Source organism: Girardinichthys multiradiatus, chromosome 7 (assembly GCF_021462225.1).
Source record: "Girardinichthys multiradiatus isolate DD_20200921_A chromosome 7, DD_fGirMul_XY1, whole genome shotgun sequence".
NCBI classification, from domain to species: Eukaryota; Metazoa; Chordata; class Actinopteri; order Cyprinodontiformes; family Goodeidae; genus Girardinichthys; species Girardinichthys multiradiatus.
The window spans coordinates 48,141,309-48,154,891 of NC_061800.1; the positions used below are offsets into that span (position 1 = coordinate 48,141,309).

At 43.9% G+C, this 13,583-nt stretch overlaps 1 protein-coding gene across 4 annotated transcripts in view; it reads right to left on the reverse strand.

The window, feature by feature from the left end:
• LOC124871847 (signal transducer and activator of transcription 4-like) overlaps positions 1-12,846 on the reverse strand; it is a 32,254-nt gene extending 19,408 nt beyond the window's left edge. For all 4 annotated transcript variants that reach the window (XM_047371455.1, XM_047371453.1, XM_047371454.1 and 1 more), the window contains exons 1-2: positions 12,558-12,846; positions 9,782-9,917 (exon numbers count right to left, since the gene is read on the reverse strand). In XM_047371455.1, coding sequence (XP_047227411.1) covers positions 9,782-9,917; positions 12,558-12,685 — 264 coding nt within the window. In that variant the 5' untranslated portion in view covers positions 12,686-12,846. The remainder of the gene's footprint in view (positions 1-9,781; positions 9,918-12,557) is intronic.
• Between the last annotated feature and the right edge of the window lie 737 nt (positions 12,847-13,583).

The window sequence follows — 13,583 nt, forward strand, 5'->3', positions numbered from 1 at the left end:
TACAATTTTAAAATCTTTGTGTCTTTTGTGGTGTGTGCCGGGGCGACCGTGGCAGGGGTTCGGGTTGCTGGTTCGAGCCCCCGCTATGTTATATTGTCCACTGATGGTGGTCAGAGGGCTCGGTGGCGCCTGTGTATGTCAGCCTCCCATCAGTTAGCTGTGGCTACAATATAGCTCACCACTGTCAGTGTGTGGATGGGTGGATGACTGAATGAACTGTGAAGCGCTTTGGGATACAGGCCATTTACCATTTGCCATTTGTGTAGATATGCAGGTGATATCCAAAGACTATTAATATTCATGACATAGAGGCCCATTCTGTCTTTTTGGGTTAAAAACCAAACAACAGTAGAATAATTTCTGTGTTTTCTTCCCATATCAGTCTAATGTTGTCCTGACTCTGTTAAACTTCACCTGTAAGATGAAAAAGTTAATGACTGACAGGAAAGTTTAAGTACTGCGAAAGAAAAGGTTCTGACCCAGAGCCAGTTACTGCCTAACTTCCTCTTATAAACAGACGTATTTAATCAAAAGTCTTTAGCTCTTACAAGGTTTCTAGTGTCTTGAACTTTAGATTCTTTAGTTACCAAAATCTAATTGTGTTTCTTAAAATTATCTGCATATACATTTAAGAGACTGAATGTTAAAATAAAACTTTCCTTTTTTGCAAATTAGGTATGCACATATTTAGCAGCCACAAACTTTCCCTTAGAGATAATCTCAACACTACAACAATGCTTCTGCTTGACATTTCCAGGTCCAAGTGTGGTGTTGGTTTGTGCATCTGCCCATTCAGAAAAGCCCAGAGAAATGTGGGGAGAGGGAAATTTCACCCTCACCCACAGGAGTGACTAAGTTATCATCACCACCGTTAGCGGAAAATCAAAGGGTCATACGCACACCCACACTTTCAGTACAGGAACATCACTAGCATCGCCAGTGATGCGCTCAAGTTGAGTCTGATTTTGTGCATCCAGTATCTCCAAATGACAAGTTTACTTCCCTTCTTGGTTCTGAGGTGTTACTCTTACTGCTGTGCTGTTTAAGTAACAGATGCAACTTTTGGCAAAAGCAAAAGAGATAATTTTAAACAAGACGGAGGTTAAGTAAAAGTCTCTGTTTTTGTCCTTCTTATGTGTTGCATGGATCTAGAGAGAGACACATAATAGCAACAGTAAACCACAAACACCCCAGAGTTCTGCTCAGGAGTATCTGCTTCCTCTCTGACATGTTTACTTCGACACAAACATTCAGATAACACAGGAAACAGTGGTATGAGCCTCACAGGCTTGTTCTGCAAAGGTGAATTTCTTTTCAAGAACAAAATATATGAACTCGTGTTTCAGTTGGTGCATCCTTAACCAAACATTCTGGAGAACTCCTCAATCAACAACATTTTCAGCCATAAATGACCTGAAATAAGGGAAAAAATTAAAGCTATGCCTTTCTGTCTTCAGTTGGATATTTAACTTATTCTCTTATTTTCGATATTTGGGCTTAAGTGCATAAACATTTCCAGAGGTAACAATATTAGAACAAGAAACCAGCCACACATCAAAGCTTATTTCAAGTGAACATGAACTAGATTTTACTTCCTTTTCACTTCTAGCAAGGTCGCACCCTCCAAGTACTTCTGCTTATTGTCAGTGCGGACAGGACCTCATTTTAGTTTGAATGGCACAAGTCCTGTTCGACTGTACACAAAATGCAGAAAGTTTTCAATGGGAATAAACTGGTTTCTGTATGGGTGACTAAATGTTTCATAGTGATGCTTATGAAAGTAATGAGAAACATTTTCCTACAGACGATAACAGATTACTGTAAATCCTGATAGAATTCTTTAAAAGTTGGAAAACTAAAGAATAAAAAAAACTTTTATATTTTAGAAAATTTATACAAATGATTCCATTGAAAACTTTCAATTGTTCATCCGTTTTCATTTGTAATTATCAACAAAGTTGAGTTTTAGGTTAGATTTAAAGAAGGTTTAAGGTTGGATATTGGACATTTGTGTTCCTTGGATTCAGCGGGTCTTCCTCCCGTTTGACCCGATGCAGACGGTCTGATTATGAACAGCCTCCCATTTGACCCGATGCAGACGGTCTGATTATGAACAGCCTCCCGTTTGACCCGATGCAGACGGTCTGATTATGAACAGCCTCCCATTTGACCCGATGCAGACGGTCTGATTATGAACAGCCTCCCGTTTGACCCGATGCAGACGGTCTTATTATGAACAGCCTCCCGTTTGACCCGATGCAGACGGTCTGATTATGAACAGCCTCCCGTTTGACCCGATGCAGAAGGTCTGATTATGAACAGCTGCTCTCTGTCTGCTCCCTCTGTTGCTGAAGCTCATCTGCTTCCAGGTTCTAAGTGTTAAGCTATCTGTTTTAACATGAAAATAATAAGGCGTAGCTAATTAACTGGCAATAGAGTATAGACTATATAAAGCATAGACATACAGTATAGACTTGTTGACTTATAGCTTAGCAGCTAAGGTTATATTGTGAGCAACTCACTTGGTTTATTGAAAGTATGAAAGGTTTTAAAGTTATATCCTCCACACAAACTGATAACGTTTCTGTGTATTCAGGTGATGCATTCTGTCTTGGTGGTGGAGGGGTTTGAGTGCTCAAATGATCCTAGAGGCTATGTTGTCTGGGGCCTAAATGCCCCTGGTAGGGTCTCCCATGACAAACAGGCTCTAGGTGATGGGTCAGACAAAGAATGGTTCAAGAACCCCTCACGAAAAACACAATATCGAGGCACGTGACGTCGCCCGGTACGGCGGAGCCGGGGTCCCACCCTGGAGCCAGGCCTGGGGTCGGGACTCGTCGGAGAGCGCCTGGTGGCCGGGTTGCTCCTCGCGGGACCCGGCCGGGCCAAGCCCGAACGAGAGACGCGAGGCCATCCCCCAGTGGGCCCACCACCTGCAGGGGGAACCGTGAGGGACCGGTGCAAAGAGGATTGGGTGGCGGACGAAGGTGGAGACCTCAACGGCCCGATCCCCGGATGCTTAGGCTGGCTCTAGGGACGTGGAATGTCACCTCGCTGGGGGGGAAGGAGCCTGAGCTTGTGCGGGAGGTCAAGAGATATCGACTAGAAATAGTCGGGCTCGCCTCCACGCACAGCGTGGGCTCTGGAACCTATCTCCTTGAGAGGGGTTGGACTCTCTTCTACTCTGGAGTGGCCCACGGGGAGAGGCGGCGGGCTGGTGTGGGTTTGCTTGTTGCCCCCCAGCTCAGCCGTCTCGTGTTGGGGTTTACCCCAGTGGATGAGAGGGTTGTATCCCTGCGCCTTCGGGTTGGGGAGAGGTCTCTGACTATCATTTCAGCCTACGGGCCGAGTGGTAGTGTAGAGTACCCTGCCTTCTTGGCGTCCCTGTCGGGGGTGCTGGATAGTGCCCCTCCCGGGGACTCCATTATTCTGCTGGGGGACTTCAACGCCCACGTGGGGAACGACAGTGACACCTGGAGAGGCGTGATCGGGAGGAATGGCCTCCCCGATCTGAATCCGAGTGGTGTTTTGTTATTGGACTTCTGTACTAGTCACGGATTGTCCATAACGAACACCATGTTCAAACATAAGGGTGTCCATCAGTGCACTTGGCACCAGGACACCCTAGGCAGGAGGTCGATGATCGACTTTGTTGTCGTATCATCAGACCTTCGGCCGCATGTTTTGGATACTCAGGTGAAGAGAGGGGCTGAGCTGTCCACTGATCATCACCTGGTGGTGAGTTGGATCCGCTGGAGGAGGAGAAAGCCGGACAGACTCGGCAGGCCCAAGCGCATAGTGAGGGTCTGCTGGGAACGCCTGGCGGAACCCTCGGCCAGGGATGTATTCAACTCCCACCTCCGGGAGAGCTTCGACCAGATGCCGGGGGATGTTGGAGACATAGAGTCTGAGTGGACCATGTTCTCTGCATCTATTGTCGATGCTGCTGCCCATAGCTGCGGCCGTAAGGTCTGTGGTGCCTGTCGTGGCAGCAATCCCAGAACCCGGTGGTGGGCACCGGCAGTAAGGGATGCAGTTAAGCTGAAGAAGGAGTCCTATCGGCTGTGGTTGGCTTGTGGGACTCCTGAGGCGGCTGACGGGTACCGTGAGGCCAAGCGTGCTGCGGCCCGGGCTGTGGCAGAGGCAAAAACTCGGGCCTGGGAAGAGTTCGGTGAGGCCATGGAGAAGGACTACCGGTTGGCCTCGAAGCGATTCTGGCAAACCGTCCGGCGCCTCAGGAGGGGGAAGCAGTGCTTTGCCAACACTGTTTATAGTGGGGGCGGGAGACTGCTGACCTCGACTGAGGACATTATCGGGCGGTGGAAGGAGTACTTCGAGGATCTCCTCAATCCTGCCATCACGCATTCCGTGGTGGAAACAGAGGCTGGGGACTCGGGGTTGGACTCTTTCATCACCCAGGCTGAAGTCACCGAGGTGGTTAAAAAGCTCCGCGGTGGCAAGGCTTCGGGGGTGGATGAGATCCGCCCTGAGTACCTCAAGTGTCTGGATGTTGTAGGGCTGTCATGGTTGACACGCCTCTTCAACATTGCGTGGCGGTCGGGGACAGTGCCTCTGGACTGGCAGACTGGGGTGGTGGTCCCCCTTTATAAGAAGGGGGACCGGAGGGTGTGTTCCAACTACAGGGGGATCACACTCCTCAGCCTCCCTGGTAAGGCCTACGCCAGGGTATTGGAGAGGAGAGTCCGACCGATAGTCGAACCTCGGCTGCAGGAGGAACGGTGTGGTTTTCGTCCCAGCTGTGGAACACTGGACCAGCTCTATACCCTCTACAGGGTACTCGAGGGTTCATGGGAGTTTGCCCAACCGGTTCACATGTGTTTTGTGGACCTGGAGAAGGCATTCGACTGTGTCCCTCGTGATGCCCTGTGGGGTGTGCTCCAGGAGTATGGAATCGGGGGCCCTTTATTAGGGGCCATCCGGTCCCTGTACGAGCGGAGCAGGAGTTTGGTCCGCATTGCCGGCACTAAGTCGGACCTGTTCCCAGTGCATGTTGGACTCCGGCAGGGCTGCCCTTTGTCGCCGGTCCTGTTCATAACTTTTATGGACAGGATTTCTAGACGCAGCCAAGGGCCGGAGGGGGTCTGGTTTGGGGACCAGTGGATTTCATCTCTTCTTTTTGCGGATGACGTGGTCCTGCTGGCCCCCTCTAGCCAAGACCTACAGCATGCGCTGGGGCGGTTCGCAGCCGAGTGTGAAGCGGCTGGGATGAGGATCAGCTCCTCCAAGTCCGAGGCCATGGTACTCGACCGGAAAATGGTGGCTTGTCCTCTTCAGGTTGGAGGGGAGTTCCTGCCTCAAGTGGAGGAGTTTAAGTATCTCGGGGTCTTGTTCACGAGTGAGGGAAGAATGGAGCGGGAGATCGACAGACGGATCGGTGCAGCTGCCACAGTAATGGGGGCGCTGTGCCGGTCCGTTGTGGTGAAGAGAGAGCTGAGCCGAAAAGCAAAGCTCTCAATTTACTGGTCGGTCTACGTTCCTACCCTCACCTATGGCCATGAACTTTGGGTCATGACCGAAAGAACGAGATCACGGATACAAGCGGCTGAAATGAGCTTCCTCCGTAGGGTGGCCGGGCACTCCCTTAGAGATAGGGTGAGGAGCTCGGCCATCCGGGAGGGGCTCGGAGTAGAGCCGCTGCTCCTCCACATTGAGAGGAGCCAGTTGAGGTGGCTCGGGCATCTATACCGGATGCCTCCTGGACGCCTTCCTCGGGAGGTGTTCCAGGCACGTCCCACCGGGAGGAGGCCCAGGGGACGGCCCAGGACACGCTGGAGGGACTATGTCTCTCGGCTGGCCTGGGAACGCCTTGGGCTCCCCCTGGAGGAGCTGGAGGAGGTGTCTGGAGAGAGGGACGTCTGGGCGTCTCTGCTGAGTCTGCTGCCCCCGCGACCCGGTCCTGGATAAACGGAAGACGACGAACGAACGAACGAATGTATTCAGGTGATGCATTCTGTCTTGGCTGGTGAATATTATGTGGATTTATTTATATTCCTATTACCATTTTACATATGACCTTTTTATTGTTCATTTGGAAACATTTCCAACAAAAGCTCGCTACTTAAAATCAGACACAAAATCAAGAATTTATAATTACTAAAACATCCTCTAAAAAGTCTATATTAGTCCAAAACTGGCAAATTCAATGTTTCATATCTTCCTTATTAGTTTTGTTATCTAAATGTTGAGGCAGCTAAACACTTCTGTTATTAATGATTTTTAAGCAGCTAAGACATCTAGAGAATAAATGTGGCTTGGCAGTTTCAACAGGTTTCAAATTCACAATATTTAGCTGTGAAGAAAAGAAATAAAGGGAATAAAAAACGATCTTTGTAGGTCGGACCTCCTCTTTTAGTGAGCACCAAAAACTGTCCTAATCAGTATCACTGCCCCCGTTCAAGTTGCTGAGCGTGGCCTCATAAGAGGCTGTGTCCGCCACTGATTTTATCCAGTCATTTAACTCAGACACATCTTCTGATGTCTTAAGACGATCCTGGATGCTGTCTCAAGACCAACCGTAACCAGTGAAAGAAATCCTTCTGAAATGTTCGGCATTTGGGACCCGAGGGACTTCTAAACCAGACCAGTCCCTCGAAACCTCCAAGACTTTGGTCCAGAAGCAACCAGAGAACATTCCCATAAACAGTGTAATTATGTCCCCACTTTTTTTTACATTTCCAGCACAAATTATTCGTCATTAATTTCATTCTACGCAATCTGGTAGGAGTATATTATCTATGCAACAACTTGTACTGTTTAAATTTTTTCTGTCCTCCTGCACATATTTGCCACCATCTGATAGGACATCTAACCATTTTCCATTAATGTACTCTATCCTCAGATTCGTCCCACTGTTTAATGAATTTAGCCAGTTCAAGTGACAAACAGTAAAACTTCAGGTCTGGACGTCCTAAACCGTCTTTTCTCCAGGGGCATACAATTAATCTGATGTTATTCTTGCTCTTTTACTTCCCCATCTGAAATATTTAACCAAACTTTCATACGTTTTAAAAATATCTAGCAGAATTGTAATGAGCAACATTATAACCATATAGTTAAACTGAGGGGCTGTGAATGTTTTGATGATATTAATCTTGCCCCACAATGTTAGTTTAATCTTCTCCCATTTTTACAAATTAGTGTAAATTTGACAAAGAAGGTTACATTTACTAAAGGTAATTCTTCCAAATCCCAACTGAGTCTAATCCCCAAACATTTTATACATACTTTTCTACCATAAACTGATAACAAGGAGGGGATAAGGGCATGGTGCAGTTTATTTTGTAGCCTGAAACCTTTGACTAGGCCATTAAAGTGTCCATCAGATGTGGCAAGGATGTAAGTGGATCAGTGCTCAGGACTAAAATATCACCCCGTAAAGAAGTACTTTATGTTCTGTTATTCCCTTATTCTCTCTAATGCTCACTGCTAAAGTTTCCATAAAAACAACAAAGGGCTGAGAGAACAACCCTGATGAGTCCCGAAAAAAGGAGAAATAATTCCATCAGTTATGACTGCAGCCTTTGGTTTTCTGTACAATATTTTAATCCATTTAGTAAAATGTGATCCAAATCCAAAGTTTGATAAAGGCGAGAAAAGAAAGTCTCGTTCAATCTCATCAAACGCCTTCTCTGCATCCAAGGAAATGGCAGCTACAGACTCATCTTCTAAGCCACATAAAGTTCAACAGTTTTCTAATGTTGTCAGAGGAACAACGTTTCTTCATAAAACATTTTGATACGGGAGAGGACTTGTGAGCATAAAGCCAAGACCTTAGTTAATATTTTATAATCCAAACTCAGTGAGCTGATTGGCCTATAAATTGATGGCTCCCTACTATCCCTATTTGGTTTTGGGATCAAAGATATCAATGCTTCATTAAACGTAGGAGGAAACTGTCCCCTTTCAAAAGTCTCTTGAAAGACTTCTTGTAAAACTGGGGCAAGAATGTGTATACACGCTATATAATATTCTGCAGGAATACCGTCATAACCAGGGGACTTCCCCACCTTCATCACTGAAACTGCCTTTCTAGTTTCCACCTCTGTAACCGGTGCCTCTAACCACTCCATCTGTTCATGAAGCAAGCTAGGTAGACTGAGTTTAGAGAAGAAGAGTTCGCTCTCTCTCTGGTTTGTCTCATTAGACACTGTGGATGTATATAATGTACTGTAATATTGTAAAAACACATTATTTGTGTCTATTAACTTGTCTATCTAACACCTTCCCTCTTTTTCCCTTCCTTCATAAAAAGCAGTTTTTAACCTAAACAAGGAATATTCCACTTTTTTAATATAAATTTCATTTAACTGAAATTATAGTTCACAAATGTCTCGATAAAGCAACTCATCATATTTCCCGCCAGATTATTTTCTTTTAATCGTATTTTCCTTAGTTTACCCCTCACCTAAGCCTTAGAGGCTCCCCAACATGCTTGCTGCTACTGATATTAATGTCATAAACGTGCTTTAAATCCTCCACCAACAGTTCCTCAAAGGATCTTTCATCTTGGAAAAGTGAGACATTCATTCTCCACCTTGAACCTCTAGTATTTCTCAGTCCTAGTTTTATACACAGTTCAATAGCTGCATGGTCCGTAAGCACAATTATTTTTATATCACAACTTTTCACATTATGTAACAAGAATTTTGAGATATGAGTGCATCCAGCTGAAATAAAAGACATTTACATAGAAAAGGAACATTTTCATTGTCTAGACAATACAATGCAAAAAGGAACAAAACGAAAAACAAAAAAACCCAGAAAACTTAAAATCCCACCCTATTAGAGCTGCCTAATGCAGCTAAGGAGAAAACAGATGTCAGATCTGTGGAACGCAACTCTGCTTCTCTTTGCTCCTCTCATGATGACAGCTGATGGCCTTCGCTCCTTTAAACCCCATCACCTATCATCAACCAGCATCTTTCAAACACGGTTTGAAAGTGTCCCATCACTGCCGACAGTCTCTTTCAACCTAAAAACTTTGACATTTTTCGTCTTACTGTAGTTCGAGATCTTGAAAGCAATTCCCACACAGCATCGACCCGCTTACTTCTCTCGCCGTCTGCGGCCTGCAGCAGCTCAGAGGTGTCCTTCAGGTGGGAGATACGTGTCTCAGCCTCTGTCAACCTTTCCTACATTGCAACCACTGCTGTATTCAAAGCAGAGATTGTCTGTTGCCTTAGACTGTTTTAAGGCGGCCATTCCAGGATTAAGCAACTTATTTTCTTGTCAGAAAAGCCCGCGACCCTTTAACATAGCCCAACTAAAGGGGAACAGCATTAAACAGAAGCCCCCATTTAAAATAACTAGTAAAATGTCATGTCAGAAGAAGCAGACCTTCTTGCTGCAAGACAACAGTGCTGCCAACTGCACCATCATGCAGCTGTACTGTCTGAATCTAAACTTGTCAAAACGTTAGGTGTCAGCTCAAAGGTCAAGGAAGCAATGTTTAAAATCAATTTCATTCATTTATTATGCACATCCTCTGTCTATTTTCACAATCTTACTAACCTGGTTACCAAAACCTGAAGCCCCTTTTATTCCAAATGTTTTAGACTTTAGAATTTAAACTTGTTTTTAGTCATCGGAAAATGGATTTTAAAAATGCTAATTTTCATTTATTACTTTTAAAGAAAACTAAAAAAGTATAGAAGCGTGATGTTTCTGGAAAACAACAGATAACTGAATACCTGAGGTTCATGGTGAAAGCTGTTTAATCTAAAATCATAAAACCAAAGCAGACATTGTTTGTAGATTTTACCTGTAGCTGCTGCTGAATAATTTTCATGTTGTGTCTTTGCAGGAAATTCTGCTCCTGCAAGCGGACCTTCTCTAGCTGGGTCTGCAGGTTGGTGAACATGACCGAAGCCATTGACTCATCGTTGACAGCTGAATCCCTGAAAACAAACAGCGTGTCTTATTTCACTGAATAACAAGAACAGCAACATGTGTTCTACAATGCTTAATACAAGCTTTATACAATAAAGAGATTTTGTGTGATAACTTCAATCTTGTTGCACATTGGACATCTTGGAATGACTGGAAACTCGCATCAGAGCTGCAACAGTCCAACTTCTAATTGACCAAAGCCATAACTACTATCCCAATGCCGGTGGAAAGTTGATGTCTTTGGGGTTTGAGCAAAAGCTTATGATAGGGAGCCAGGAGAGAAACTGCTGTACTGTATGAGTAGTGTGTTGCACTGAAGTGAGGGGGGAGCAGTGTATGTAGAATAACCGTGAGACAGTGGTGAGGTGTGAGGGAGGAGTCATGGAGCTCAATATGGGGTTGGGGTTATATAAGTGTACATGGGTTTGGCTTTAAATAACTATTAATACACGCCAAATGCAATTACTAACAAATTTGTCATTTTGATTCAATCCTGAATTGATCAATATTACCTAGTTGGGGCACCACCTGATTATCAGAAATTAATGGCCAAATAAAAGTAACAACCTTTAAGCAGGTGTTAAACATTAAGCCCACATTTCTGTATCCAAAATGTTTTTTATTGGTCTGATGTAATACTCTATTCTTAAATGTTGTGTTTTCAATGGCTGAAGGCAGGAAATGATCATTAACAGAAATAAAGGTTCAAAAACATCAGTCTGTGTAAAAATAATATACCGGTATACAATACATTGTATGGACCGTTCTCCTGACTGATATCTTTTCACAGAGATTATTTTTGATCTGTGTAAACTCCCTGCAGACTATGGCTTTAGCTAAAAGATGAAAGAAGGTAAATATCAGGGAAATCCAACAAGTACAGCTGAACTTTTAGGTTAATCAGATTCCTTAGTGGTGCACAGATGTGAACTGAACAAGAATGAATCATTTAAGTTTAGATTAAATGTGTTATAGCAGCTGCTGAGGCATCTCACCCGTAGACTGCAGTAAACAGACAGGAAATGATGTAGACGAGGTTGTAAACAAAGCTTCAGAAAGTAAATCAACTACCATAACAGTGAAACAAATAACAATCTTGCTTTTGCAGCCTGCTTTACTTTATTTTGATGAGAAATTAGTTCCTAAAACAGAATGCATTTCTTCTCTAAAGTGTTAGAGTCTGTTCTGCCTCTCAATAAGCCTCCTAAGATGAGCCCTGACGTCGACTCGAGGCTTCTTTTATTAAATCACTCTGAAATAAGAGGTCCTCAAATATCTACAAGGGCTGAAACATCAAAATGAAAGCTTGAATCGGTTTTACATGATGTGAATGTTTTTCATATTATTTAATTATATACTTGGTGATCGAATCCAGTCCAAATCACTTTACTGAGACACTGTTGGTAATTTAAAGAAAATATGTGTGAATATTCTGAAGAGATAATATTAGTTTTGCAAAGTACTGAATGAATTTCTTGTTGGGATCTCACAGTGTTGGGAATACCAAAGTGAGGAAATGGATGTACTTGTGTTTTCCAGAAACATTCGTTGACCTTCTGATGCAGATGACCTTATCTCTGTGTTTATTTGCATGTAGAGCCCATTCAGAAGGTCTTACCACAGATTTTCCTCTCGGGTCTGAACAGCCACACTTAAAGCTGTCCATTTGTACCAGAATTTGCTAATTCCCAGTCTGAACCGGGCCAAAGGATCCAATTTGAAGTGGATTCTTTGCGACTTTGAGGTCAGGGTTAAGTGGCTCACCAAATGAAGAAAAAGGAGGGTTTAAATGAGTGAAAAAGCAGCAAAAATCTAAAGAAGTTGGAGCCGACTCAGAACTTTTTCAGGATGCTGTAAAATATCTGTAACTGTGTCTGAAGAGCTGTGATCTTTTAAACAGCAGCAGGAGGAGTTTAGGCCTGGCTTGTTTCCACATAATTACAGGATCATAACAACCAGGACTCACCATGAATCACGTGACTGCAAGCAGGCTAAGATTACCAGGATTTCAGCTCTTTGGAAGCTTTTTGTTGTGCGGGAAGTTAGGCTGGCCTCAAGCCTTTTCCACAGTACTCTACATGTAAATATTTTCAAAGTAAAAGAACAAATTTAGGCTTTAAAACTCTCCAGGTGCCAGTCCTCCAAAATTACTGTGATGTTTGTTGCACATAGTCCCAGTTTTTAATTATTGGCCAAGACAACTTTAAGGTCAAACACTGTTTTTTGTTTCTTTTATCTTGGTTCTGTTTGGGTTTTTTTCTCAATCAAACACAACCAACATGCTGCCATGGTCCAGTCCAAGGACTGGACTGAGAAGTAGTGAACCAGCAGCAGAGGTTCAAAGAAAAAGCTTTGAAAGGCTTTCAGAAACATTACAAGGTTAAGGGATCACAGGAAGATGAGGCTGAGTGGAAATAAAATAACTTGAGACTACTTGGGTTTTTAAAAATATGATGAGATAAGCAGGATTTTATAAACCTGGAAATTTGGATTAAATACCCAGCCTGACGACAACAACAACAACAATAAAAATAATAATATTTTAAAGCAGCAAAACCAGATGTGTGTTTCTGGTTTTAATGCAGAGAAACCAGCAGTCTGGGAACCATTAAGGAGACCCATCCAAGCCCACACCGAGCCGGACTCACCAGTCCTGAGACTCGATCCAGCCAGCCAGGCCCTGTCGGATGTCCATGGGGAAGTTATCATCGTACAGGTAGTCCACCTGCTCCAGGAGCCTCATCTCCAGCTGCTGAATCTGCTTCCACTGGCTCATTCTGCTGGGAGGCACTGGTTTGTTCTCCACCCTAAAACACTCTCCAAACTGCGTTAGGATAAGAAGTCCTGGTTCTGGAATGGTTCTGTCTGTTCAGCTGCTGCTGGAGGCGTCAGAGCACACCTTTCCCGTCAGTCCCTGCCACCATATCCGCCTGTTTCTGTCGCTGACTTTCAGTTTTACAGTGAGCTGAGTTCAGAAAGAGAACTCATTTACTGGCTGCCTCAGATCACCAGGAAACCACCCCTTCCCCCGCCATCCAGCAGCAACAACAGTCACACCTTTCATTCTGACTCGAGCTGACACAGTTTTAGCAGCAATCAAAAGCAGGGATATTTATAAAGTTCAATGCCCTCATTTATTGAACCAGTAACCTTATCTAAGAGAGAAAATCATAAATATAAGTGCCATAAATTATTATTACTTCATCGAGTTTGGAAGACATATAGCTCATCCCTAGAGGCGGGCAGTGAGTTGTTACATTTATTCAGCTGCATTTAGTTAAACAACTTTTTGAATAAAATATACTTCCAGGAGTCTTTTTACTGCTCCGTACTTTTACTTTTACTTGAGTAATATTATTATGAAGTATCCATACTCTTATTGAGTAGAATTTCTGGTTACTCTACCCACCTCAAGTTACTTCACTAGATGAAGAATAAACGTTTGAACTAAAAATGCAGCAGAGAGACACACCTACCTTTAATGTTACAGTGAGACATCTTGTACTTATTTTCTATCTGCTGAGGCTGCAGGAGATCAGGTGAACATGAAGGTAGATATAATCACAGGAAGTACCTTACCCTGTTCTAACATTTATAAATTATCTACTGTAGGAAATGGGTTTTGTGTTGTAAAAATGTTTCTTCTGCTTGAATTCTAATCATGTTATTTATTT